This window comes from Miscanthus floridulus, chromosome 4, assembly GCF_019320115.1.
Source record: "Miscanthus floridulus cultivar M001 chromosome 4, ASM1932011v1, whole genome shotgun sequence".
Lineage (NCBI taxonomy): Eukaryota > Viridiplantae > Streptophyta > Magnoliopsida > Poales > Poaceae > Miscanthus > Miscanthus floridulus.
This window is the reverse complement of record NC_089583.1, coordinates 78,948,547-78,974,210: the sequence shown is the minus strand read 5'-3', so window position 1 is coordinate 78,974,210 and position 25,664 is coordinate 78,948,547. Positions and strand designations below refer to the sequence as shown.

At 45.2% G+C, this 25,664-nt stretch overlaps 2 protein-coding genes, 1 long non-coding RNA gene and 1 pseudogene across 6 annotated transcripts; 2 read left to right on the top strand and 2 right to left on the bottom strand.

Moving 5' to 3' along the window:
• Positions 1-768: 768 nt before the first annotated feature.
• On the bottom strand, positions 769-3,240 carry LOC136549852 (uncharacterized). Of its 4 annotated transcripts, none has more exons than XR_010782065.1 (7): positions 3,050-3,240; positions 2,789-2,954; positions 1,920-2,713; positions 1,773-1,848; positions 1,592-1,687; positions 1,172-1,502; positions 769-1,053 (listed from the first exon to the last, which is right to left on the bottom strand). It is a non-coding gene; the product is annotated as an uncharacterized lncRNA (long non-coding RNA). The 4 variants fall into 4 exon arrangements; XR_010782066.1 differs by having other exon boundaries at positions 1,773-2,050; positions 2,139-2,713; XR_010782067.1 differs by having other exon boundaries at positions 1,773-2,460; positions 2,549-2,713.
• A 4-nt stretch (positions 3,241-3,244) lies between these two features.
• Positions 3,245-5,623, bottom strand: LOC136548677 (uncharacterized). The gene is made up of 6 exons (XM_066540117.1): positions 4,260-5,623; positions 3,989-4,186; positions 3,702-3,896; positions 3,572-3,631; positions 3,373-3,485; positions 3,245-3,257 (listed from the first exon to the last, which is right to left on the bottom strand). The coding sequence occupies exons 1-6, from the start codon at positions 4,332-4,334 to the stop codon at positions 3,245-3,247; spliced, it is 654 nt and encodes a 217-aa protein (XP_066396214.1). The 5' UTR covers positions 4,335-5,623.
• A 13,866-nt stretch (positions 5,624-19,489) lies between these two features.
• LOC136551804 (rRNA biogenesis protein rrp36-like) lies at positions 19,490-20,774 on the top strand. Its single transcript, XM_066543345.1, has 3 exons — positions 19,490-19,616; positions 19,694-19,774; positions 20,243-20,774. The coding sequence occupies exons 1-3, from the start codon at positions 19,608-19,610 to the stop codon at positions 20,519-20,521; spliced, it is 369 nt and encodes a 122-aa protein (XP_066399442.1). The 5' UTR covers positions 19,490-19,607; the 3' UTR covers positions 20,522-20,774.
• A 959-nt stretch (positions 20,775-21,733) lies between these two features.
• LOC136551803 (hydroxycinnamoyltransferase 4-like) lies at positions 21,734-23,342 on the top strand (annotated as a pseudogene).
• The last annotated feature ends 2,322 nt before the right edge of the window (positions 23,343-25,664 follow it).

The following is a 25,664-nucleotide window of genomic DNA, read 5'->3' as shown; positions in this document are numbered from 1 at the left end:
ATAGTGTTAGAGCTGTCTGCTACTATGTGTTAGTACATTGGATGCACCTATCTCGTATATCTCTTGTGGTTTAGCTTGTCTGGCTTCTTTTTGTTGAATTTGTTGGCAATCTCTGGTTACACAGACATTCGAGCTTGACCCTTCGTTCCCTAGGCAGATTATTATTCTTGGCTTGTGTACTCGATTAATGGAAATATGGGCCCTGCAGCTGAGGCAAATGTGAGGGTTCTCTTTTAATTTCTATGATACATTCTGTAGTCCTTAGTTATCGGGTAAGTAAGTAGTTTCACTCGAGCTCTGCAGATGAGCTGGCAAGTACCGCCATTGAGATAATACAGAGTAACATTTCGTTAATTGGAGTTGTAACATCATGGCGCCGTAATGAATGTAGAGAAAAATAAAGTTCCCTCTAAATTAGGTGATGCTTAAGCAGAGCATCACTTTGCTTCTTGTTTCAGAGGCGTCACTAACGAGTTCATGTTATCAACAGATATTTGGGGATCCTGCCGCGGCAGATATTGTGCTCACCTGCGGTGCTGATATTTTGGCCATGGGACTAAATGTAACACACCAAGTAGGTGTATCAGGTAATTCTGCTGCACTTGAGGGTTGCATTCTTTCTGCTCTGGATGTATGTTGCATCAAGAACTTCAGACTTACTAATTACCAGAGCATACACGCACAAGCATAAATGATTAGAGTATTTTATAGCTGAACACAGTTTAGTCTTTGCATCAAGAAGTTCAGACTTACTAATTACCAGAGCATACGCGCACAAGCATAAAGGATTTGACTATTTTATAGCAGAACATGGTTTGGTTTAGCTGCCAGGTGAATCACACTGAAATTGACATTTACAAGTTTGGTGCATATCTTACATCAAGGATTGAATTGTCCACTAAATTGTGATGAAGCACACAAAACAAATCTAGGCAGTAGGATCGCTACACGGCTTGCAAATAGAGGAAGGTAGCAATCTTCAGTGGGCTCCAGGTCCTCCGTAGCTCCAGGAATCACATAGCCTGGACTCCAGAGGAAGAAAGGCTGGTAGAACTGAAAAGAAAACGAAAAGGAAGGTTAACTAACAGCATGTCCGAGACTTCCTAATTAAGAGTAGCTTTGAACGAAACAAATCTGACTAAGAAAAATTTTAGAGAAACTTGTTGCATACCCTTTGACCATTATGGCTGCGTATACGGGCTCATGTAAAACTGGCTTGGAAGGGAAACTCTGCGACTTTCGCGATGCACAGTTGGAGCAACTGTGTTGATATTGTCTGTGCTATTTTGGTGTGTTGAAGCCGTCATTTTCTGTTCATCTTTCCTTGGCCGTCCACGTGTCCTTGGCGCTTGAGATGATTGACCTGGTTCTCTTTTTTTTTTTGTACCACTGGTGTTCTTTGCTCCAATCTTGTGTTTCTTTCCACCAGTTTGTGAGTCAACTATGTAGACATCTCCATTCGAAGACTTTGCATCTGGATTGTTGGCCAAATATTCTACCTTCTGAAAAAATAAATAGGAAACCTTTAGGACGTGTTTGCTGAAAATTTGAACGAAATAAAAGAGAACAGTAGCCAGGAAACTAAACAAACCGTGATGGGTTGCTTATACGAAGCTCTTCGACTTTTGTTACTCTTTGAATGCAACAACCTAGTACATATCTTTCTTTTGAAAATGTTAATTTGATCCTGAAGACGAAGCCATGACGTTTAGTGAAGTTTTAAATGTATCGAAATAGAAAAATTGAACTGTCAGTTGTAGCTATGCATGCACCTGTGAGAAATTATGACCCATTTGATGCCCATTCCACTCCAGCATGTATTTTATCACAAAAATGCCACAAGAAGTGCTACATTGTAAAGGTGATTTGTGAATCACCATGTGAGTAGGAGGCAATCATATGTAGAGCATTATACTTACCTGTCCGTTTGTTGGGGAATGTTTGGATAGTCTTGTTTGTGCCAAAGAGTAAGGTTGACTGAATCTGTGATTTTTTCCAAGCCAGTCTCAACAGCTTCCTCAATATACTGGTCAATACACTGTTGTAGGTTCTTCACCCATTGCATATTTCATAATTAGTAAAACCATGGTGATTGAGAACATTTGTGCAAAGAGGTATTAGTGGTAGAGGCAAGTTACCATAGTATTTTTCATTTTCTCATTGCGAAAATGAGGTATAGATGCTAAGGAGTTGAGAATCTAGACCTCCTTGCGATTCTTATTCAGCACTAATAAGCTCCAATGGCATCCACAGACATTAAAAAGGGCGTACCCAGTGCAGAGAGCTCCCGCTCTGTGCGGGGTCTGGGGAAGGGTGTAAGTGGCAAGCCTTACCCTCGCCTGTGCAATACGAGGAGACCGTGACTCGAACCCGGGACCTTCCGGTCACAGGCGGTAAGACTCTACCGCTTGCACCAGGCCCGCCCTTCTGGCATCCACAGACATTCATGGGGACAAATATCTATCATTGGAAGTATATTAGCTCTCCTAAGTGGAGTGGTTGGTACTAGAAAATATGTATACAAAACACTAGATGCATTGATGCTAACCATTTGTGGTGTTAAACATCTTTTACCAACACTTTTGATACATGACCTTTCCTTTTTAGGATCGAATGCACCATGTTCGCCTGATAACTCTTGGCTTTGGAAAGTGGAAATGAATGCTGTTTTGTCATTTTCTACATTAGCAATGTATGCATAAACATTAATCACCTGCAAAAATTGATAAGAAAACATATAAGCGACAAGGTGGCAAACAATGTACCCACAAGCAATAAGCATACTTACATCATCATATAGCCATCCATCATTGACATTTCGCTTTAAGAGACTAACTATAAGAAGAATTTGCGCAATATCAACCACAACAGCAAATTCATAACTATGCATGATAAAATATTAAAATGTATTGCATCTTCATCGTCCTTTGTTAGGGTGTAGTCATTGTCAAAACCTGTTAGTCAAACATATTGAATGATGTAGTTAGTCTTGTTCATAGAATTTGTGTTGTGGTTAGAATTCAGAAATGATGTTGAAACAGATCCTTACCAAGATCTTCGGTGGAATCAGTTTTGTCCTTGTCACTAGTAAATAAATAATGTGCTGCGCTTCGGTCATAGATGTCACGGCCTCCGGTCTTGCGTAGTAGTGGTTTGCTAGCTAGCATTGACTTTCCTCCAGTAGAAGTTGTCCCCTCAATTTTTGCCTCTAACTTGTTGAACGTTTCTGACATTTTACTACATTCTAGAATGTCAGGCTGGACGATTTTGGATGTATGGGACAATGTTGGATTCTTGGCTGCTGTCTGTTGACCAGGTACATGTTTCTGTGATGTGTTGGATTTGAAAGAATCCTTCACTGGTGTATTGTACTCATTGAAGCTGTGATGTGTTTCATCAGGGGAAGTTGGAAACATCCTATCGAAATTTGTAAAGGCTTTCTGTTGTTGAAGAGGTGTGCATGTGTTGCCTGGATGCACATCTTTCTGAAAATGAAAAAGGTGGGTTTAGATGGTCAAATGTCTCAATATAGTATGTGGCTGGACTCATTTATTTGACATGTAAGTATCACCTGTTCATATTGATGACCCTTCATTGCTGAATTTTTGTCGGCGTATGCATAATGAAGTTCCTGCAAAAATTTATGTCTTGTTAAATTTGGACAGGCATATTTGCTAATTTAATATGTGTACAATGCATACCTTCACATCCCTACTCATTTTTCCAATCTCATCTTCCATAGTAGATAGCCTAATACGCAGATCAGCATCCAATCTCCGATCAGCCAACTGTTCTTGTAGATCGAAAATTTTGGCACATACTCTTTGTTCCATCTGCATAACACAGCGCTCCATTGACAGCCGATTTTTGGTGAAGGCTTCAAGTATCATTTCCATCTGGGACAGAAATATAGACGATTATCATATGAGTTACGATTAACATTAATACAACCAGGGTATTAGAAAGTAGTGAGATGGCTGGTTCTTACTTGTTGGTTAGTCATATTAAACTCTTGAGAATGATCAAGATGGCTGCCCCTTTCTGTAGGCTCTATTCCTTCTTGTCCTATTTTTGGTGCCTGATAACTTGAAGTGTGTCCAGGCTCTATTCCTTCTTGTCCTATTTTTGGTGCCTGATAACTTGAAGTATGTCCAGGTGGGATCGGTGAAGACAGATACTCAATAACCTTGCATTAGTAATCATATATAAGTGATAGTAATATAAGGCTGCAAGCATAAGACATAGCAGCATGAATTTACCACTCCCCCGTCTATGTTGTCAGCTTCATAAGCATCCATTCTAAGATCTGTGTTTAGCTGATCCCACCGATCCATCAATGGATGCGGCACGGGAGAGTAGGAAACACCGCGGTTGCTGTAAGCATGGACATGCTCCCATTACCAGTACTAATAATGAAACAGATGAACATAGTGAGTCATGTGCTACTTATATTGATATCTGTAATGTAAGCATTTGTCTATATGGTTTCACATAGAGAAGTAGCACCTACTTGCAGCAAAGCCAAATTGCCCTGAAGGATTTTTTGCTCTTCCTTTTTGAAATTATGTAAGCAGCTCAATAGATTAGACAATGTGAATTGGCCCCAGTTAAAGTGCTCAATGTCTTTCACTCTTTCAACTAGTGCCAAATATTTAGAATGAACATGGGCTTTCGTCGTAGGTGCCAAAATACGTCCGACAGTGTACAAAACAAATTGACATATGAAGTGATCATCAGGGTACTTGGACTTAGCAATACTCTGCTCAAGTGCCTTTAGAGTACTATGATTCTCACCCGGGGATTGGCTTTTGTATGCATAGAACAATTCTTTATTGATCTCTATATTGTCATGAACTACTATTTCATTGCCATCTATCCGAAGACCCATGATGTGGTATACATCTGCTATAGTCATAGGAAGGTGAGTACCACCGAGTAAAAATTTCTGAATTTCCATGTTATACCTGCCCACAAGCTTGGACAGCATCGTACGGCGAAGAGTTATTTCCTTCATGTGGAGCATTCCTCCAAAACCGATCTTAATGGCATCCTTGTGTGCATCAGATAGGCCTTTGATGGTCTTGGCGTATCTACTAGGTGAACAAACAACCTTCATATCTCCGCACTGCCAAGATAGGATCTGCAATTAGATAGTCAGTGCATTTTACTTAGCGGACCCCATTTCTTAAGTGTTCGGAAACCAACATATACCTGTGCTTCGGTTTCAGCTTCAATTGTAGACTTTTGAGATGGAGACTGAGCTGCATTCTGATACTGTACTCGCTTAGACGCACTGGTGTCGCCATCCCTGCCTGTCTTACGCTTTGATGTCATTTTTCTTGCATGCAAGATTTCATTCAACAGTGACCACACTTCTGCTTTAGAAATTGAATGAAGTAAGTTGTATGTGTCGCATATGTGCATATCATTAATACATAGAAAACTGCAACTAGCAATTCAATGAGTACAGAACATAATAGTTATGTAGATACTGAAAAAAGAATCTCGTGATTACCAGATAGATGGTGTTAGCTATGATATTTGATAGTATTGTTCAAGAAACACCGTCAGCTATGATATTTGATAATATTGTTCAAGAATATGTTTTCTTTCTGAACTTGATGATGGACAGGACAGGCACTGAAGCAGTTGCCCCGCGAGAAGGTGCAAGTGGCCACCAAATGTGGCCTCACAGGCCTAGAGGTCGAATACATTGACTCAGCAAGTAGGAAAGGTTTGCAAATCTGATAGCATGTCTGAAGCAAGCATGGATACCATAAGGCACACTAATGCGGTTCACCCTCTCACTGCAGTGCAGATAGAATGGTCTCTATGGGTCAGGGATATTTTGAACATTCTGATGAAGTACAGGATGCTAGGAGCCTAGGTTGAAATAGCAGAGTAGTAGCTGAAAACTGGAGTGCTAGCAGCCTAGCAATCAGCAGCCAAACGCTTCTTTTCCTCTTGGTTGTATGAAATGAATAATGATGTGTAGAAGACACACGTAGTAGACTTCAAAGCATTGTGTACAAGTACATATTTTTAATCCGGCCGGTGGTTTCCCAGAATGAAGCCTGGAGAACCGAATTAGAATAACATGCTGGATCTACTTTTCAGGAGGGAGTAGGTATCTGATTGCAGATCTAAGAATCCAAAAAATATTCAGCAAGATACACAAGGTCGAGAAGCTTTTCAAGGTTCGTGGCCCATGAGTTCAGTGTGCCATTGCTTTCTGGGTTGCATTCTGAGACTGAAATTTGTCAATTGATTCACCAAGGGAGAACAGATAATCTTGATTAAATTGTCTTATCATTTCAAGGTTATTACCAGAGCGTGAATGTGCTCACCTGATTTTCCATTTGTTTTGCAGGCACGGACGTCCGCAGCAGCGCCCAAGGAGATCCCGCAGTAACAGCTGTTCTGAACTGAACCTGTAGATGTATAAAACAAGTGTAATGACGAGTAGTAGTTCAATAATCATGAACAAATAAAAGAATAATTTGTGCCTGGACTTGCCTTTCTCTTCGAACGCCTCCAGCAGCAGCAGGAACAAGGGCAGCTTATTGGCAGGAGGTGAGAATGCGTGGTTGTTCTGCGAATGAATATACGGGCACTTTGTTGGTAACCTCCGGTGTCACCCACGAACGAAAGTTGAGCTTACACGTTCGGAGGTGAGAAAGCAGTTGCCGCCACACGTTCGGAGGATGGCACCTACGGGGGCCGGGGGCTGCTGAAGCCTAAATGGGCCAAGGCTTGATAGGCCCAGATTCAAAGTTGAGCTTGCTGCGCGCGACCTCGGCGGAAACCGTGGTCACCGAAGACGCCGTCGCTTCGTCCGTTCTGCGCCTCGTACCCATCTCTCGTGCTGGTGGGCCCAACCAACAGAGCATCGTTGAGAATTTCAAATTGAATTTTAGGAACATAAATCATTTCAAACAAAAATTTCGTAAAATACAAAGTTGTAGAACTCATTGATATCTACAACTTTTGTATTAGTCCTTTCTCCATATGAATTCGTTTGGACAATTCCAAAATTTGAATTTCAAAATATGGTAACTTCAAACAGAATTTTGGGATAGTACATAATTTCAAATGGAAAAGGCCGTCAACAACAAAGTTGTAGAATTCATCGAGAGGCACAACTTTTGTTTTTGTCATTTCTCCATGTGACTTTGTTTCAACAAATTGAAATTTGAATTTGAAAAGATGAAAACTTCGAACAAAATTTAGGGATAGTAAATGATTCAAATGAAAAAGTCGCCAACAACAAAGTTATACCGCTCATCGAGATCTACAACTATTGTTTTGGTCATTTCTCAATCCGACACAATTCTAACAAAATGGTAGTATACATGGAGAGCAATTAGATATATGTTTCATATTGTTCACGTATAAGTATACGAGAGATGTACGAATTCATGAACAATGTGCAATACTGCTTTGCTAAAAGCATTTGAAATTTTTATGCAATAATTATACACCCAAAATCATGTTATCATGCAAGTTTGTAGTTTTTTCTAGCCAAGTTTACATATTATTACATTTCTTACATGTTAATTCAACAAATAATTGGAATAATAAATAAATTTGGTCTGATAATTGTACAAATTGACACAACGACGTATTTTTGGTCCATAATCATTTCATAAAAAATTCAAGCAATTTCACTAAAGTGGGACCATACACCCTTCACGATAGAAACATGTCTCACTTTCTCATATAACTATGTGCAGAATATGTCCATCTGTGAACAATGTCTAGCACTGCTTTGTTGAAGTTATTTGAATTTTTTATGCAATGATTATACACCAAAATCATGTCCACACGCAAGTTTGTAGATTTTTTGAACCAAGTTTAGATATTATTATATTTGAATTTCTATATTTGAAAACTTATAACATAATTCTAGGAGCATAAATGAATTCAAAAGAAAAAGTTGTCAACTACAAATTTGTAGACCTCACCGAGGTCTATAACTTTGGTTTTAGTCATGTCCCCTTATGAGTTCTTTTGAACATTTTAAGAAGTTAAATTACAAATTATGAGAACTTCAAAAAAAATTGGGACATTAATTGATTTCAAATGGAAAAGTCATCGACTACAAATTTTTAGAACTTTTGTTTTTGTCATTTCTTCATTCGAGTATGTTTGAATATTCACAATGTGCCTTTTCATTTTACTTGATAATGGAAAAAACTTGTAATGGGCCAAGGATTGGAATAGGCCTAAAATTTCGGCCTAGCAATTCAAGAGCATGTAATGTTGATATCCTCTATAGGAGAAAACTCATAAGCACTATTGCGTTTCTCTAGAGAAACAAATCACATAATTTCACAAAGCAAACAAATAGTGAAGGAAAAAATTTACAAAAAAAATTGTGCTATATAGAATTTTACAAAGCAAAAGAACTGTAGGATTTGGATTTCAAAACCCAAAATAAAAATTTGAGCTCTGGGCTGAATAAGGCAAACTTACCTAGTCAAGCTGAACCGAGCCGGCCCGGCCCAATCAAACTTGATACTACGCAAACTTGATTCTACGGACATCAAGTAAGCAACGCAGTAGTACATTAATGCAAAGAGTGTGTTCTTGCTTTTAACTTGAGCTTACTTCTGGTAGGTAAGCGAGGTGGTACTACATTTTGCAGTTTTCCTATCCCGCTCCAATGCATAGTCCAGGAACTTTGCAGATTTTCCTATCCATGCGCATGGGTCGGCCCGTTCTGCAGCTCACGCATGGGCCAGCTAGCAAATTCCAGGTCCTGCTACGCCACTCGCGCATACAAGCGCGCCCGAGCTTGCGCATGGCCCATTCATCACGTGAATACAAAGAGAAGGAAATTTGTTAACAGGCCATGGCCCACATGCATGCCCAGCAACTCGCGCATGCAAGTGCGCTCGCTCTGCAGCTCGCGCATGGCCCATTCATCACGTGAATACAAAGGGAAGGAAAACTGTTAGCAGGCCGTGGCCCACATGCATGGCCAGTGAGTGTTTCTGTGTGTGCAACAACAACCGGAGAGAAGTCAAAGCCACCAATCTTAAATTCTCACATGTCACGAGCCATGACCATTCAAGTGCAGGTCACCAAGAATTCACCAGCAACGAAGATTACAAGACTAACCAAACACTTGGGCTAAATGAATGCCCTCAAAGCAGACAGCTTGTCTGAGGTAGAGGACAAGCAAGCTGATAAAAGTAGAACACCATGCATTCCAGCCCGGAAACAAGGCTCTGACCTATTAGAATTACAAATGGTTTAACAGAACCATTACTTTTTTTTCTCCCACAGCAGTGACCACAGCAAATGCAAGATCATTTCAATTCAATCTACAGATAATGTTTGAATACAAAGTAGTCCTCTGTCAATATAAAAGCTACAGGCTGAGTTTCTTATTAGCAACAGAGAACGATACTACAGGAAACCATAATAGGCTAGCAACCAACAAACAGCTGCCCAACGTGAATGGCCAGCAACAGCAGTCCTTCGGAGCGATTACCAGACCATGGCCTTTGTGCACGCTCCTGTAAACAATCTCAGGTACTACTGCCATCCCTTCATCCATCTAACATTATAAAGACAGTCAGAATAAAGTCAAACAAATAACCACTAGAATTTCAGAAACACATATGGTTAGTGTGAGCAAACCATATGCCAACTGAGAATTCCATAAATAGACAAGAACTCATAGATGGCTATGTCATCCTTAAAAAAGAGCAAAATTGAGACAACAGAGCAGATCATATATTTATTGGTTGTGAGCAAATGCGCCTGGTGATGTCCCACGGACGCGTTCGGTATGAAGTCAATCCACCAATTTTCAGTCGCTAACCATTTTGTAAGTTGGTCTCAAAACTGGATTTAATAAGGTCTAGCATAGGCAGTTTGCAAATGGACAAGTGAGAATTTCTGGAAGGACAAGGCCCAAACATATGATTTACAGAAAGTGTTGATGAACCTATAAGATGAATACTTCACAGAGTATAGATATATGCTTATAACTACTGTTAAGGCACACAAAACAGAATACAACCATTACAATCAAGGGCGTACCGTGATTCCACGTAGGTACGTACTCCAGCTGCTGCTGTCTGGACGGGTGAGCGAAGACTGAATGGGCGGCACCTGAGATTTTTTTTTATTTTTAACACTTTTTGTAAACTTATTTCAAATCTTTTTTTTTCAAAACTAACATTTTTTGCCGCGTCTATTGTCAGCCGGAGGATGACGTGACGACGACCGGGGCTGCTGACCGGTGACGTGGCAGGGTCTGCCGCGCCACCGATCTTGGTGCGGCACTGACGCGCCATAGTCCACGGCGCGGCAGGCCCAAGTAAATATCGCCCGCGAGCCGCGGTCCCTGCTCGCCCGCCCGCACGCTGCGCAGCGCCCTCCCCGCTCGCCGCCGCACAGCGCCCGTCGCCCCGACGGCCGACCACCCACGTCGGCCGCGCCTGCCTACTCCCGCCGCGCAGCGCCCGCGCCGGCCGCGCCACGAACACCGACGCGTCACGGCCGCAATAGCCCGCTCATATCAAGGTAAGGCAGCTCCCTCACTCGATTTCATGTTATTATGATTGTTGTTTTAGTTAGGGCTAGTGATTTAGGATAGTTAGGTTAGTGAATTTGTTTATTTAGGTAGGTAGTTTTTAGGGCTTAGGTTGTGTGTTGTGGTATAGTTAAGGTTTGGTTAGGTAGTTAGGGTTTAGGTTACTGTTAGGATTTTGGGTTTAAGGATTGATTAGGTATTTATTATTTAGTTGGTTTATAGTAGTAAAGGTTGTCAGTATAGATACTAGTTTTCAAGTGTCGGTACTTAATAGTGCGTGATATGACGATTTGGATGACTTGATGAAGTTTCGTCAAATGCTTATTTTACTAGTGAAGTTGTTTAATATGTCTGATAATGTTACTTTCAATATATACATGTGCTTTCATATTGTGTTCGTATTGCATAACAAGTAGTTCAAATTTTGCAATGCTACATAATATTAATTTGAATATTGTTAATTTAAATACTCTAACCCTTTGTGTTATCAATTTCTAACAGGATGGCCCCTCCCACGCAGCAGCCGTTGTTTTCCCTTCTTGAGGTGGAATACGACGATCAGCACCAAGCACACATCTTGAGTGACATCGACGTCGTCCGTGTTGTCAACTATGGTCTTTCGCCCCTTGACCCAGCGCTACTTACTGCAGCTGTAGACAGGTGCGAGTGCCTTCTTTGTACGTAAATATTCTTATAACAAATTTGAGGCAACTAACAATCGTTCTATTTTTATAACAGGTGGAGGCCTGAGACCCATACGTTCCACCTACCTTGCGGCGAGATGACCTTGACCATGCAGGACATGATGGCTATCTTTGGCCTTCGGTTGGGGGGACTTCCAGTGATAGGTATAGTTGACAATGATCACTGGAGGGAGCTATTGGCTCAGTTCACTGGCTTTCTTCCACCGGACGACGAGGTTTCCAAGAAAAATAAGTGAGCAATTCAAGTCTATTTAATACTTGCATTGCTTTCCTACACCCATCGGGTCTCATTTTCTTTGGTGAATTTTAGAAAAAGTTCTGGTGTTTTGTCGTCCTGGATCACAGAGCGCTTTGATTACTTGGGCCCACAGGCTGATGAGGCTCAGATCGACAGATTCGCTAGAGTGTGGCTCTGGCACTTCCTTGGTGCTTTCCTATTTCCAGACGCCTTGGATAACACCATCAGCTGGATCTTTCTTGGCATACTATGTCAGCCGTGGGAGAACATAGCGGCATACAGCTGGGGCAGCGCAATCCTAACATGGACGTATCGACAGCTATGCGTTGCCTGTCGTCGCACCTCAGGGTATGCAAACCTTGGGGGTTGCTCCTACCTACTCTAGGTTTGGTGTTGAGAATGATGACCCGTTGGGAGGCCCCTTAATACTAGTTTACCGGTAAGTACTTCAGTTCACTATATTCTTCGAGACATTTACATATGATAAAATTATTAATGGCTAATTCATTATCATGTTCAATGCAGCATTGGAACGGACAGGATACACTCCCTACTGCTTTGTATATCTGGACGGAAGCAAAGTTAGTTAGAGGGAATGCGAGGCGCAAGTACAGGGAGTACACGGACAGTCTCGACATCCTGACACAGCACCAGGTTACGCTCTCTTTACTATCATACATATGTCTTGTTCGATGTACACTATATCACAACCTAACTCAATTACGAAATGTTCAGGTGCATTGGTGTCCTTGGGATGCTTCGGAGCTCGAGTACTATCTGAGTCCTGTCACTAGGGATGAGTCAGACGAGTATCGCTGCAACGTCCCTCTTATTTTTTTCCACGTGGTCGAGATTCACTTGCCCATCAGGGTTTGTAGATAGTTTGGAAGAATGATAGGCTACCCACCACCGCTTTACTCCACCAACCAAGAATTGCACGGGTGCGTTATTGATTAATAACAAAGCTATAATTCAGAAGTGTGTGTGGTACAACTAACATCGTTTTGTTCCAGGTATGACCGTAGGAAGAAGTACAAGACCAAGGATTAGCGCGTGACACACACCGCATACCTCCACTTATGGCAGAACAGGGAACGGCGGCCAGTCCATGCGGGTCCCCCACACGACCAGCACTCCTTCGACGAGTACCTGCAGTGGCTTCACTAGTCTACGAGGACACATATCAAGCCCCCGTACACTGAGGAGACGATTGACGAGGACTCAGAGGAAGATGTGATCAAAGATGTGTACGGCGTTGCCACTAGGGACGACACACAACTATAGAGAGCCCTGCTTCAAAGATACGTGGTAAGATACTCGAATGGTACAATTTGTTATCCATTTGATATTAAGTATGTGTACTAAAACTGTTTAACCACGTTTCTGTACCTAGGCGACACAATTGTCAAGAATGTCCAACGAAGCAGCGTTTTGGCTTCACGAGTCTAGAGGGCAGGGATCAGGCGTTCTCGAGGCTTTTGTGGAGGTAAACATAAACTTGTCTGTTCCGAAAATATATCTTTAGTGTATATGCATTTGGAAAATACAGTAACTTTAATGTCTATTTATGCAGAAGGTGAAGCGGGGCTGCAGGAAGTTAGCTCAGAAGCTGAGCTATATGGACACTCCTTGGGTGGAACCGGCAGTCCCGGTGCGGTCGGATGGCACGTCTTCTGGCTCTTTGAGAACACCAGCCGGCTCTTCTCAGCCGGTGACAGGTGCCACTTCCGCAGTGCGTACACCACCACATCATAGCGCTGAGAAGGACCCTGCAAACGTGGACGACGATGACGACGACCGCCCGGGCTTCCGTAGGCAGCACCACCAGTGGGACGATTGGCCGTAGGACGAGATCGGCATGTCTCAGCTATGTGGTGTCCTGCTTGATATCCAAGGAGCCTCACAGGCAGTAACAAAGGTAGTTTTTTTTAAAAATATGTAGGCTCCATGAACTAACGATCATAAAGATTATAAGTAATCGTGCATATCATATACTTGCAGGGTACGAGCCATACGCACCGGCAACACGACCACACCGACGTTGGCTATACTCCCAATGTGTTGCCAACAAATCCGAAGAGACAGAGGCGTCCGAGGGATCCTTACACTCCTGGGTCTTAGTTTGTTAGGTCGAACGAATATTGTCGTCCGAAACTTGCAGGCTTAGTTGGTTATATTATGTTTAACTTATGTCAAACCAATGAAAATGTTATATGGCAGCTTGTCAACTTGCGCACAAACTTTATTTATGTGCTTCATATTCGTTTCAATGCGTCGCGGCAGCACTGCCGACGAGATTAACTAGCCACTAGTTCGGGAACCGACAGTCCCAGCGTATCTCGCCACCGGTGGCCGGCGTCTTGATCCCGATCCTCCCGAGCTTGGTCATCGCCGCCACGAAATCGCCGAAGAAGGCACCCTGGTTGGACGCGCAGTAGTCGACCGTGCTGTGCGACCTCATGTCGGACTAGAACACCTGCTCGGAGCCCACCGGCGAGGGGTCGAGGAAGGCGAAGGCATTGGGGTCGGAGCTGCAGGTGCCGTTCAGCTGCGACGGGAAGCCGGGGTCCATGGTCGCGTCGCTGCCGATCCTCACCGACAGCAGCCGATCTTCTGCCTACGTCCAGGTCCTGCCGCGCAGTGGTACTTGGCGCGGCAGTGCTGCGCCATGGTCTATGACGCAGCAGACCCTGCTACGTCACCAGTAAGCAGGCCCGGTCGTCGCCACGTCATCCTCCTGCCGCGCCACCATGCATGGCGCGGTACAGGCGTTTCGCCGCGCCATGACAATAGGCACGGCCAAAATGTTAGTTTTGAAAAAAAAAAACAGTGTTAGATTTGAAATTAGTTTATAAAAAGTGTTAAAAATTAAAAAAAATCGCACCTGGGATATGGATTTATTGGCCTCACACACCGGCCGGCTCGCAGTTGTCGGAGGCACCAGATTCCACCCCTACTCCCTTCTCGCTTTGTTGAAAATTAGAATGCCGTCTCGTCTCGCGATAGTGACGCCACGACAACGGCTCGCACAGGTGGCGATGGCACATGCACGTGTTTAGATCGTGTTAGACAGAAAATCTTCTTTGAACATGAACGCCACGTCAGTCGAGTTTTCTGAGAGCTGCGGCGGACAGTGCCACTGCGTCGTCAAAGAGGAGTAGGAGGGACGCCGGACCGGACACTGCTGGAGCTGGAAATATAATGGAGGAATATATCAAACATAGAAGAGGATCGGTTAGGTCTGCCGTCGTCACGCGCATGCCGATTGCCGATGCTGTTGACGAACGAACTGCAGAAGGGACTGAACGGCGCAAGGGTAGGAGGTTTCGCCTGCATTGCTTCTGTTAAGAGTCGATGGCAGCCCAGTGTTCAAATTGAAAACACAGCCAAGGAACGGACCCTACACTAGTACAGAAACAGGCTTTACTCTAGTTGGAAAACCCCTTCAGTCTCGGTTTCTCAACTGGGAGCACGAATCCAGGATTAAAGGTCTCCTCCTTTAGTCCCGATTTCTCGCCCACCTTTAGTCCCAGTTGGTAATACCAACCGGGACTAAAGAGGCCTCCCGGTCTGGCCACGTGGACCGGCCCTTTAGTCCCGGTTGGTGGTTTTCTTTCTTCTTTTTTTTCTTTTCTTTTTTTATTTTCAATTGATGATTCGTTTTGGTTTTCAAATAGGTATAAATTAACCATAATCATCAAATGCGACAAAATAACTCACATTGCAATCCGGACACTTGTAGAAGATACGACCCATGTTGGGACACTCCTTTCTCACCCGGTACTCCATCATAATTTTCTCCTCACACTTGCCGCATGCAATGAAAGGGAGGTCCGGCCTACTCTCTACTCTCTATGCTTTGAAACCCGATGAGAGGCCGAGGACCCGGAAGCAGTTGTCATCTACTCTATACTCATTTTTAATATAATATAAATTTCTCATTTTATAAACAAATAAAATTAAAAAACTCTAAAATTCTCTATATCTCTAAACCATGAAGTGTGCTTGCATGCTAGAAATGAAAGTTGAATACTAGTTTTGAATAACTACTTTAACCTTTTCTTCATCCAAATATGCAAACTTTAAAGTGATTTTGTGCTTAAATGACTTACAAATAAAAAAAATCCACCATAAAAAACTACATATATCTAGTCCACAAAATGAGATAGGCTACTGATAAAATATGAGAGTATAAAGTTGGTAACCTTTAGAACCGAAGAATAGATGAGGAATCGAAGAAAGGCGATGAGAAAGAAGAGAGGCCGGCGATGAAGCAAGAACACTGAGCTCGAAGTGGCTCGGGTTCGGGGAGGAAGAAGGGGTATATAGGAGGGGACCTTCAGTCCTGGTTGGATACAGAAACCGGGACTAAAGGTCACTTTCTAGTCCCGGACGGAGCCTCCAGCCGGGAGTAGACTTTTACTCCCGGTTGGAGGGACCAACCGGGAGTAAAAGTTAACCTTTAGTCCCGGTTGATAGCTCCAACCGGGACTAAAGGTCCCCTGCAGTAAAAGCCTGCCGCGGTAGCCATTGGGCAGGGACCTTTAGTCCCGGTTGGAGCTACCAACCAGGACTAAAGGTTTCTCTAGTCCCAGGCGCGAAAAATATCGGGACTAAAGCCAAATTTCAAAGTGGATCCAATGTTGTTTCTCTATCGGTGCTACTAGCTGCCTTGCTCAGCTCGTCAAGCTGAGTTTGGGTAAACCCACGTAGTTCCTCCCTGAGCACCTGTTTGGAAATGCATGTGATTGTGAGATCCGAATTTCTAAGCATATATATGTTCTGCTAATAAGTTGTTCTGTCTTTTTAAGGAGAGAACTAATTGAACAATCTAAATCACGTCTTGGTTTAGTAGCTTCTCCTATGTGCGTACGCTGTATTTGCGGATGCTGCCGTGACGAGACGGGGGGGGGGGGGGGGGGGGGGGGGGGGGGGGGGGGGGGGGGCATGCATGAACGCAACAACGCCACGCCGGCACCAATGCACCCATCAGGTAGAGTCACGTTCCTCGGCACAGCCCCACGTGTCAGTCGATCCACCGCGCCTGAGCAGTGCTACGAAAATCTCTCATCAGGTGTAGGCGTAGCCGTGTAGGTCGTCGTGGATGCGGGAAGAGGGGTTGGTGAACCATGCACAGCTAGCGTATCATGTGCCAGACACTGCTCGGAAGCGTGAAAGAGTGAGACAGATGAAACGACGATGGCCGATGTGTGTGGGGCTCATCATATACAAACGATCAAGAATTTTCTTTTTTTTTTCTGTCGATCGGACATCTCGCCCGTATTTCAACGATCAAGAAATTAGCGGGGAACCTCGATCGGCCTGCCCTAGACTTGGTTAGCTAGTCTCGAGTCTCGATCGGTATCGCGTCAAGCGAACAACCAGGCTCCAGTTTGTAGACTCTTGGCAGTTGTTGGCACTTCTTGCCAGTGTCGCGTTTATAGTCCCCGACGGAACAACTCTGTACTCGCTCCAGTGCCTTAATGGTTTGGATGTTAACTTTCCCGATAATAGTACTTGGATGGGAATGGACGAAAGATACGTCTTAACAGTGTCAAGCATATGTACGTGGCCATCAAAATCTGCATGTAAATTTATGACGTGTGATCATGAATGTGTTGGTGTTGATTCATCCCTACCAACAGATCAGCAATATCCCAACCGAAGGCTTGGTCCCAGCCCTTGATCACGGCATGTGTAGTAACTTTAATTTGTTCATGCTGATGATACCCTAGACATTTTATATTTAACATATGCTGTACAAACAGAAACTAACGCTCATATATATATACACGCACACAGGCGCTACCAGAAAACGGAGATTTCATGAGGGGGATAATTTTTAGTGAGAGTTTAAAACACTAACGAAATTAACCCTTTTCGTGGAGGTGCTGTGAATCCCGTCATGAAAACCTGTTTTCGTGAGAGTGCTCTGCAAACCGCCGCGAAATAGTTGTTCTCGTCAGGAAATATGTACCGCAAGCAAAACTATCTGGCTGAATTCATGTTCGCGCCTAAGAAGAGTAAAGCCGTGTGCTTTCGTTTGGCGTTCGCGCCAAGAAGAGAATAGCCCGCACTCCTTTTTTTGTGTTGGCCCACCATACAACACAACCCGACCTAAACACAGACCCAAAAAGTCCAACTCCAAACCCTATCAGCCGCTGCCCCCCCCCCCCCCCCCACTCTCCATCCGCCGCCACACCCCTGCTCTCCATCCGCTGCGTGCCCGACGCCGCCCGCCCCTTCCCATCCGTTGGCTGCCCCTCCGCTGCGCCCCTGCTCTCCATCCACTGCGCCCCAACTCTCCATCCGCCACCAGTGCCCGACGAATCCGCTGCCACGCAGTGCCTACGCCGCCCTAGCCCCAGTCCAGCGCCGCCCTAACCCGACTCCGGCCGTCACAAATGGCGCCGCCGCCCTAGGCCCCAATCTCGCTGTGGATTTCCTCTGCCCTTGGATCTGATCCTGCAGTGCTGGAGTCCTTGTGTAGGCCGCTTGGGATGGCATGTTTCCCTGTGGATCCGGTGACCCTTCTTGTGGAGGAGAAGGCAGCGCCCACAACAGAGGAGAGGAGACAGGCTCCATTGCTGCTGACGTCGTAGGCTTCAATAGGACTGAGGTAATGAAGTTTCATCCTTTTCCCTAATTTTTTCTGTGCTGTGCTCTAGCAACATTAGGATTTGTTGCATATACGAAACTGTGTGTTCTATATACTGATGCACTGAACTTAATCGGTGAACCCGGGATTGGAGAAGCTAGCACGAACACGTCCGATCTGTTGCTCGGCAACAACAGGCATTAGCAGCAGCGACCGGACGCTGAGCGAGGCAGTGATCGGACACATGGACTTCACTGTTTATCATCGCGACAACAACTCAGTAAGGACCGGACACAGCAGCTGTGGACGATCGGATGCGCCAGGCAGTGGCGTCCGATAGAGTTCAGAGAGGTTCTAGAGCGGTGCCAGCGCGACTCGGCCCAGAGTCCGATCAACGCGCACTCCAATGGTCGGTAGGACCGGACACGTCTGATCGGGACATGATTAGCGTCCGGTCACTAGCAGAAAGTTGGGTCTCGGGTCCAACGGCTAGTTCTCACTTGTGGGGCTATAAATAGATCCCCCAAATCAGCCATTTGAGTAGAGGAGAGGAGAGAAAACATACCAAGGGTGTTGATACACCACTTTAGTGATCTCCACTTGCATAGTGCTTAGTGATACATTTAGTGATTAGCGTAGGTGCTTTTGTGAAGTGCTTAGGTTACTTAGACCATCGCTTATGTGCTTGCTCTAGGTTTAGGCCTAGTGTTTTATGAGGTTTGCATACCTCTTACCACTTGGTGCTTGCGCGCACCATTGCTGTACATCGTAGGGGCTTGTAGTTTTACGAGACCACACCAACCACATTTGTGGTGTGACCGCCACCGTGTACCAGAAAGAACAAGGCCCGCGGCGTTTCGGCTAGAAGCTTGATAGTGAAGACAGCGGGGAGCGGTCCGGAAGAGGCTTTGCCACGAGTGGCTTAACCGGAGACCCGCTTGCGCGTGGGAAAGGCCCGGAGCTATCCACGAAGATACCCGACTGGGAGCTTGGCCCTTGCGAGGGATTCCTTGCGAGCGGCTCCTATGAGGACTAGGGGAAAGCTTGCGCGCTTCTCGATAGCTCGGTAAAAATATCAGAGTCGTCGATTGGAGTTTGTATATCTCCACCTTACTCTTTAACTTCCGCATTTACATTGCAATCTTGGTTTGTGCTTTACTTTTCTAGCTTAGTGATAGGCTAGTTGATAGGTTTGGAATATAGGTTGCATAACTCTTTTTTGTGGTAGAGATAGCAACACACTAGCAAAAACGTAGTTGCATATTTAGATAGTTTATCTTTTGTATAGGTTTTTGCTAAGGATAGAAAAAGAGGTCATAGTTTAGAGTTAGAGTTTTAAGTTGCCTAATTCACCCCCCCCCCCCCTCTCTTAGGCATCAGGGTCCCTAACATGCTTATCAAGCTGTAGTACATGAAAATGAGCAATTGAAGGACAGGAATGATGCACTGAATGAAACAAATAAGAAGTTGAATGAGAATAATGAGATTCTCATTGAGGAAAATAGTATTAATCATGAGATGATGCTGGTAATAATCATCCCTCTCCATGTTACAACTTACTGGTCATATGCATTGATCTGATTTTTTTGCACATCAAATTTCAGAGACTTTTCGAGGATCTTAAAAAGCCTCTACCTGCTGATCTGATGAACCGTCTAGCAAATATCGATGCCCGTCGTCATCAGGTAAATTGTTTTGCTGTTCTCTCCATGTACTGTAGGAGTATGTCAATAGCCATGTAGAGTAGTTGAGCCTAACCTTGTAGTTATTCAACTACTACACCTAGATGTATACTCTATGGAATGGAACTGAGAGAAGCAGTTCAGTTGCTGCACTTGTGTGTGTATGCTCTGTTATCACCCCTCTTTTTCCTCCTCTAGCCTATAACCAGTGTGTGGCTGGACTGCTGCTCTCATGTGCAGGGAGGCTGGCTACTAACATAAATGTTGTATTATTCATGTTTGAAATTGGTTAAACAAATGTGAGTCTAGTTTTGGATATATCCTTTACACTTGCTGTTTTAGATAAATAAATGTGACAACCACTTGCTGTTTTGGTTAAATAAATGTGGCAACCACCTGCTATTTTAGCTAAATAAATGTGGCAACCATCCTTTTTATTTGAAGTCTAAGACCATGATTGATCTTTTTCAGGTTTCTGCATCATCACATGTCAGCACTAACCCACTTGAAATACTTACTAGTGCTGATATCGTGGACACTAATGTTGATGATGATGACTACTATGATGAGATGAATGACAGCAACAGCTATGATGATGACAACCATAGTTCTGATGACTTTGATGAAGATGATGGTAGTGATGACATTAGTGGCAGTGAAGATGCCGACATGAATAGTGGTAATGAAGAGGACAACATCAATGAAGAGGATGATAGTGATGATAATGAGGATGATATCAATGATAATTGATGCAATGGATGTGAGTAAAACCTGAACATGGTACCATCGTACTTTTGGGCTCTTTTGATCCAAACTAATAGATGCTAGGCTTATTTTGCTAACCAGCGACCCTAGGTTGAAACAAAACCTTTTGGTGTTGTACTAAGTAGACCTCAAAGCTATGTAGGTTCTGGGACTTGTTAGTTGACTATGACTATGAGACAATATTGCCTTGCACCAATGTAATGGTGTTAGAGACTTTGTAATATGTTTGGAGTGCAATTGTTGGACACTTTGTGATATGTTTGGACTGAAATTAGTTGAATATATGCATGTTATGAAATCTGATTGTATTTGTGTTGGATTGACTTTTGAAATATGGGTGCATTTGGATTTGGGTTGAAAATTTTCATGGAGGTTTTACTCTCATGAAATAAATGTTCCTGGCAGCAGTTCTGGACTCCCAGGAAAACCATATTTCATGAGGGTTTGAACATGTTTTCCAGGTGGCGTTGGACTCCCAGGGAAACCATATACCATGAGGGTTGAACCTGTTTTCGTGGTGGTGTCTCCCTCTCATGGTTCAACCATTTTTTCGTGGTGATGTCTCCCTCTCACGAAATACTATTTTCCTATGAGTTTTGAGACTCACGAATTAATTTCATGACGGTGACCTCCGCGAAATACCGCCATAAAAAGCTACCTGCCCGATGACAATGTAATTTTCGTGGAGGTGGCCGTTCGCCACGAAAAAAAATCGTGAGAGTTAACCCTCATGAAAACTGTATATTCCTGGCTTCATTATCGTGAGGATTAATGCATGATGTTTGGTCGTCACGTATTAATTTTATGAGGGTAAAACCGGTATTTCCACTCTCACGAAATCTCAGCTTTGTGGTAGTGAAGTATCCTACAAACAAAGTAACGTCACACAATATTCTATATCCATCGACAGCTACGAGAGATGAGACAATGAGAGACCGGCAAACTGTGATTGCACCTTGAAACCATGATGTAATGCAAGCACAGCCGACTCAAGTACTCAACAACTCCACGACCTTATTTCTTATGATTTTCCGCTACCAAACCCACACGGCAACCCCTTATAAATCCCAGTCCCTCCCTTTGGACGGAGTCGCTGCACTCACTTCACGCACCACACGACCAAACTAGAAGAGAGCTATCACAGTCACAGAGGGCAAAACGCCGGAACAAGAGCGAGCCACAGACATCCTCCGATCGATGGCCGTGGAGGTCGTCACCACCGAGCTGGTGGCGCCGAGCGAGCTGAGCCCACGCCGCGGCGGGCGCTCTGGCTGTCCAACCTCGACCTCGTCGCGCGGAACGGCTACACCCCGACGGTCTACTTCTTCCGTCGCCGTCCCCAGGACGACCGGCCGCAGCCGAGCCCGGACTTCTTCTCGGCCGACGTGCTGCGTGCGGCGCTGGCCGCTGCGCTGGTCCAGTTCCACCCCTTTGCCGGCCGCCTCCGCCGCGCGGGCCGCGACGACGGCGGGCGCGCCGAGATCGACTGCAACGCCGCGGGCGCGCTCTTCGTCGTCGCGCGGTCCGCCGTCGCGCTCGAGGACTTCGACGGCTTCGCGCCGTCCAAGGCCATGAACGACACGTTCGTGCCGAAATACGACTCCACGGCCGGCCCCGACGCACCGTTGCTCCTGCTTCAGGTTTCTGCATCTGCATGCGCTGACTTTTCTGTTGGTTCGAACAAATCATCACTTTTCTCTGGATGGAGTTTGTGCCTTGTGCGGGCATCGGTGCATGTGCATGGCATAGTTCGAGTGCTTTTTTTTAATGATTATTAACCTAACGAATGATGTGACATGGGATAGATTACTTAATAACGAAAAGAACTTGACACTTTATTACTGAAACCGATAGTACCAAGGTGAAACGAAGTTGGTTTGGGTCGGGTTACCAACCATGGTTAACTCAGATCAGGCGCCTGTCTCCTCCACTCGCAGGTCACCTTCTTCAGGTGCGGCGGCGTGGCGCTCGGCACGGCGATGCACCACTTCGTCATCGACGGTCGCAGCGCCTTCCACTTCATCCGGACGTGGGCCAGCATCGCCCGCGGAGACACCGCCGCCGCGCCCCCGTTGCTTGACCACACGCCCCTCCGGGCGCGCCCACTGCCGACCGTCCACTTCGACCACACGCACGAGTACGGCGGCCGCACCTCCAGGCCAGCAACGACCGGCGGCGGCAAAGCGGAGTACGCCAGCGCGATCCACCGTGTGACCGGCGCGCAGGCCGCCGCCCTCCGCGCCCGCGCGGGCGCGGTGTCCACCTTCCGCGCGCTGGTGGGGCACGTCTGGCGGTGCGCGTGCGCGGCGCGCGCGCTGGCCCCCGACGCCGAGTCCCGCCTCTACACGATGGTGGACATGCGCGCGCGCCTGTCCCCGCCGCTGCCGGAGACCTTCTTCGGCAACGCGGTGGCGCGCAGCTCGGTGTCCGCCCGCGTCGGCGACCTCCTGTCCAACCCGCTGGGTTTCGGCGCGCGTCGGCTCCGCGGGGCGACGGGGCACGGGGACGAGTACGCGCGGTCGCTGCTGGACTACCTGGAGACGGCGGACCTGGCGGCGCTACCGCGCAGCGGGCTGGCCGGCACGGACCTGCGCGTGATCAGCTAGCTGGGGATGCCGTCGTACGACGCGGACTTCGGGTGGGGCGAGCCAGCGCTGCTGGCGCCGGCGCTCATGTACTACCCGGGGTTCGTGTACCTGTTGAACTGCCCCGGCAAGGGTGGCGCGCGGTGGCCGCCGCGCTGGAGCCCGAGCGCATGGAGCTGTTCAAGGATCTCTTCTACGAGGAGCTAGCCATGCTGGAGTGAGCGTGAGGCAAAAGATTCATGTGTACGCTTTGTTAGATTTGGTAGGACTCAATCGAGTCAAGTTCATCAGACCCGGTACATAGTAATAGAAATATATGTACACAGTAAAGTAGGGGTACATGTTCTTGAATCCCAATAATCAAAAATCCTAATACTCAATCTACAAAGAGGCAGAGAGAAGGGGAGTGAGAGGTTGCAGACCATCGAAGGCCGTAGTGGTCGAAGCAGTCAGAGTGGTGGAAGCATCGGCCGGGATCTCGTTAGCGGATGCCATCTACGCGCCGGCAGCGACGTTCGGTGGAGAGAGGAGTCGGTGCAGTGAAGTGGTGGCGTAGTGGAGACGGTGGCGGCTTCCCGTCACTGGCTGCGCCCCTCTCGGATCGGGATGGGGAATTTCGGTGGGGAGTCGCGGCTTAGGTGAACCTCGTATATCGAGAGCCTGCCGGCCCCCACCTTTATTTATAGCGCAGTGTGACGGGCCCACCAACCATGTAGGGTTGGGCGCCCCCGATCAGGGCGCGAGAACAAGGCCCAAAAGGTCGTTGGGCCTAACTGGTGGGAGATCAAACCTAACATTCTTCCCCTTGATCTCTCATCTATTCTTTGTTCTTTAATTTCATACTCAAAACTTTCAATTTATATTTTTCTTACTTCCATCCTATTTCATCACAGATTAGTGCATAGAACTGTCACATCGTCACAGCAATTAGTGCCGTTAGACTAACAACCACAATACACTTCTCCGTTTTGAAATGTAAACTTTCTTTGGGTCCTTCGTATGTTCGGGAATCATAGACTTTCCCTTAAACCCATGCCGGCTACGTGTTCTCTGAATACATTGGGTGATAAGCCCTTTGTTAGCGGATCCGCAAGCATTTTCTCTGTACTTATATGCTCAAGATTTATTATATGATCTCGAACTTTATCTTTCACAACATAGTACTTTATGTCAATGTGTTTGGCAGCACCACTTGACCTATTGTTGTGAGCGTACTGTATCACTGGATTGTTATCACAATACAATCTCAGTGGTTCATTCATATCATCAATCACTTTCAATCCGGGTATGAATTTCTTCAGCCAATTCACTTGCCCCGTTGCCTCATAGCATGCTATAAACTCGGCATACATTGTCGAGGATGTAGTTACGGTTTGTTTGGAGCTTTTCCACGATATAGCCCTCCTGCGAGAGTAAATACATATCCTGACGTGAATTTTCTTTCTTCTCCCGCATAATCAGAATCTGAATACCCCTCTATCTGCAGGGAATCAGATCTTCTATACGTAAGCATGAGGCCTTTCGTACCCTACAAATAACGCATGACTTTCTTCACTAATTTATAATGTTCAATTCCTGGATTCTTTTGATATCTGCCAAGTAACCCGGTAACAAAAGCTAAGTCAGGGCGTGTACACACTTGAGCATATTGTAAACTTCCAACAGCTGAAGCATACGGTACCGCTTTCATTCGGTTAATTTCATATTGGTTCTTGGGACACTGATGTTCCCCAAATCTATCGCCCTTGACTATAGGAGCAGGTGAAGGACTGCACGCATGCATACTAAATTTCTTCAGGACCTTTTCTATGTATGCCTTTTGCGATAATCCTAGAACCCCCTTTCTTCTATCTCGGTGAATCTCTATTCTCAAAACGAATGAGGCCTCACCGAGATCTTTCATATCAAAGTTTGAGGACAAGAATTTCTTTGTTTCCATTAGTAGATTGATATCACTACTAGCAAGCAAGATATCATCCACATACAAAATTAGGATTATGTACTTTCCATTCTTTAACTTTGCATAAACGCAATTGTCCTCAACATTTTCTTTAAACCCAAAACCTTTTATCGTTCTATCAAACTTTAAATACCACTGTCTTGAAGCTTGCTTCAATCCGTAGATTGATTTCTTCAGGCAGCATCCCATATTTTCCTTTCCTTTTACGACAAAACCTTTCGGTTGTGCCATATAAACATTTTTTTTCTAAATCCCCGTTTAGGAAAGCCGTCTTTACATCCATTTGATGTAACTCTAAATCATAGTGGGCTACAAGTGCCATTATAATTCTGAAGGAATCTTTACATGAGACTGAAGAAAACGTCTCATTGTAATCAATCCCTTCTCTTTGCGTGAAGCCTTTTGCCACAAGTCACGCTTTAAATCTTTCTATATTCCCTTGGGAGTCATATTTTGTCTTATAGACCCATTTATAGCCTACTGTTTTGGCTCCTTTAGGAATATTTTCTAAGTCCCAAACTTTATTGGTACTCATTGATTTCAATTCATCTTTCATGGCCTTAAGCCACTTTGATGAGTGGTC

What these genes read in the sequence shown, in the direction of transcription:
- LOC136548677 (XM_066540117.1), bottom strand. Translation starts at nt 4,334, where the DNA reads ATGGATCGGTGGGATCAGCTAAACACAGATCTTAGAATGGATGCTTAT. An exon ending in ACAACATAGACGGGGGAGTG is followed by an intron (nt 4,187 to 4,259) that starts GTAAATTCATGC and finishes TACTAATGCAAG; the next exon opens with GTTATTGAGTATCTGTCTTC. An exon ending in TTAATATGACTAACCAACAA is followed by an intron (nt 3,897 to 3,988) that starts GTAAGAACCAGC and finishes TTTCTGTCCCAG; the next exon opens with ATGGAAATGATACTTGAAGC.
- LOC136551804 (XM_066543345.1), top strand. An exon ending in TCGATGCCCGTCGTCATCAG is followed by an intron (nt 19,775 to 20,242) that starts GTAAATTGTTTT and finishes GATCTTTTTCAG; the next exon opens with GTTTCTGCATCATCACATGT.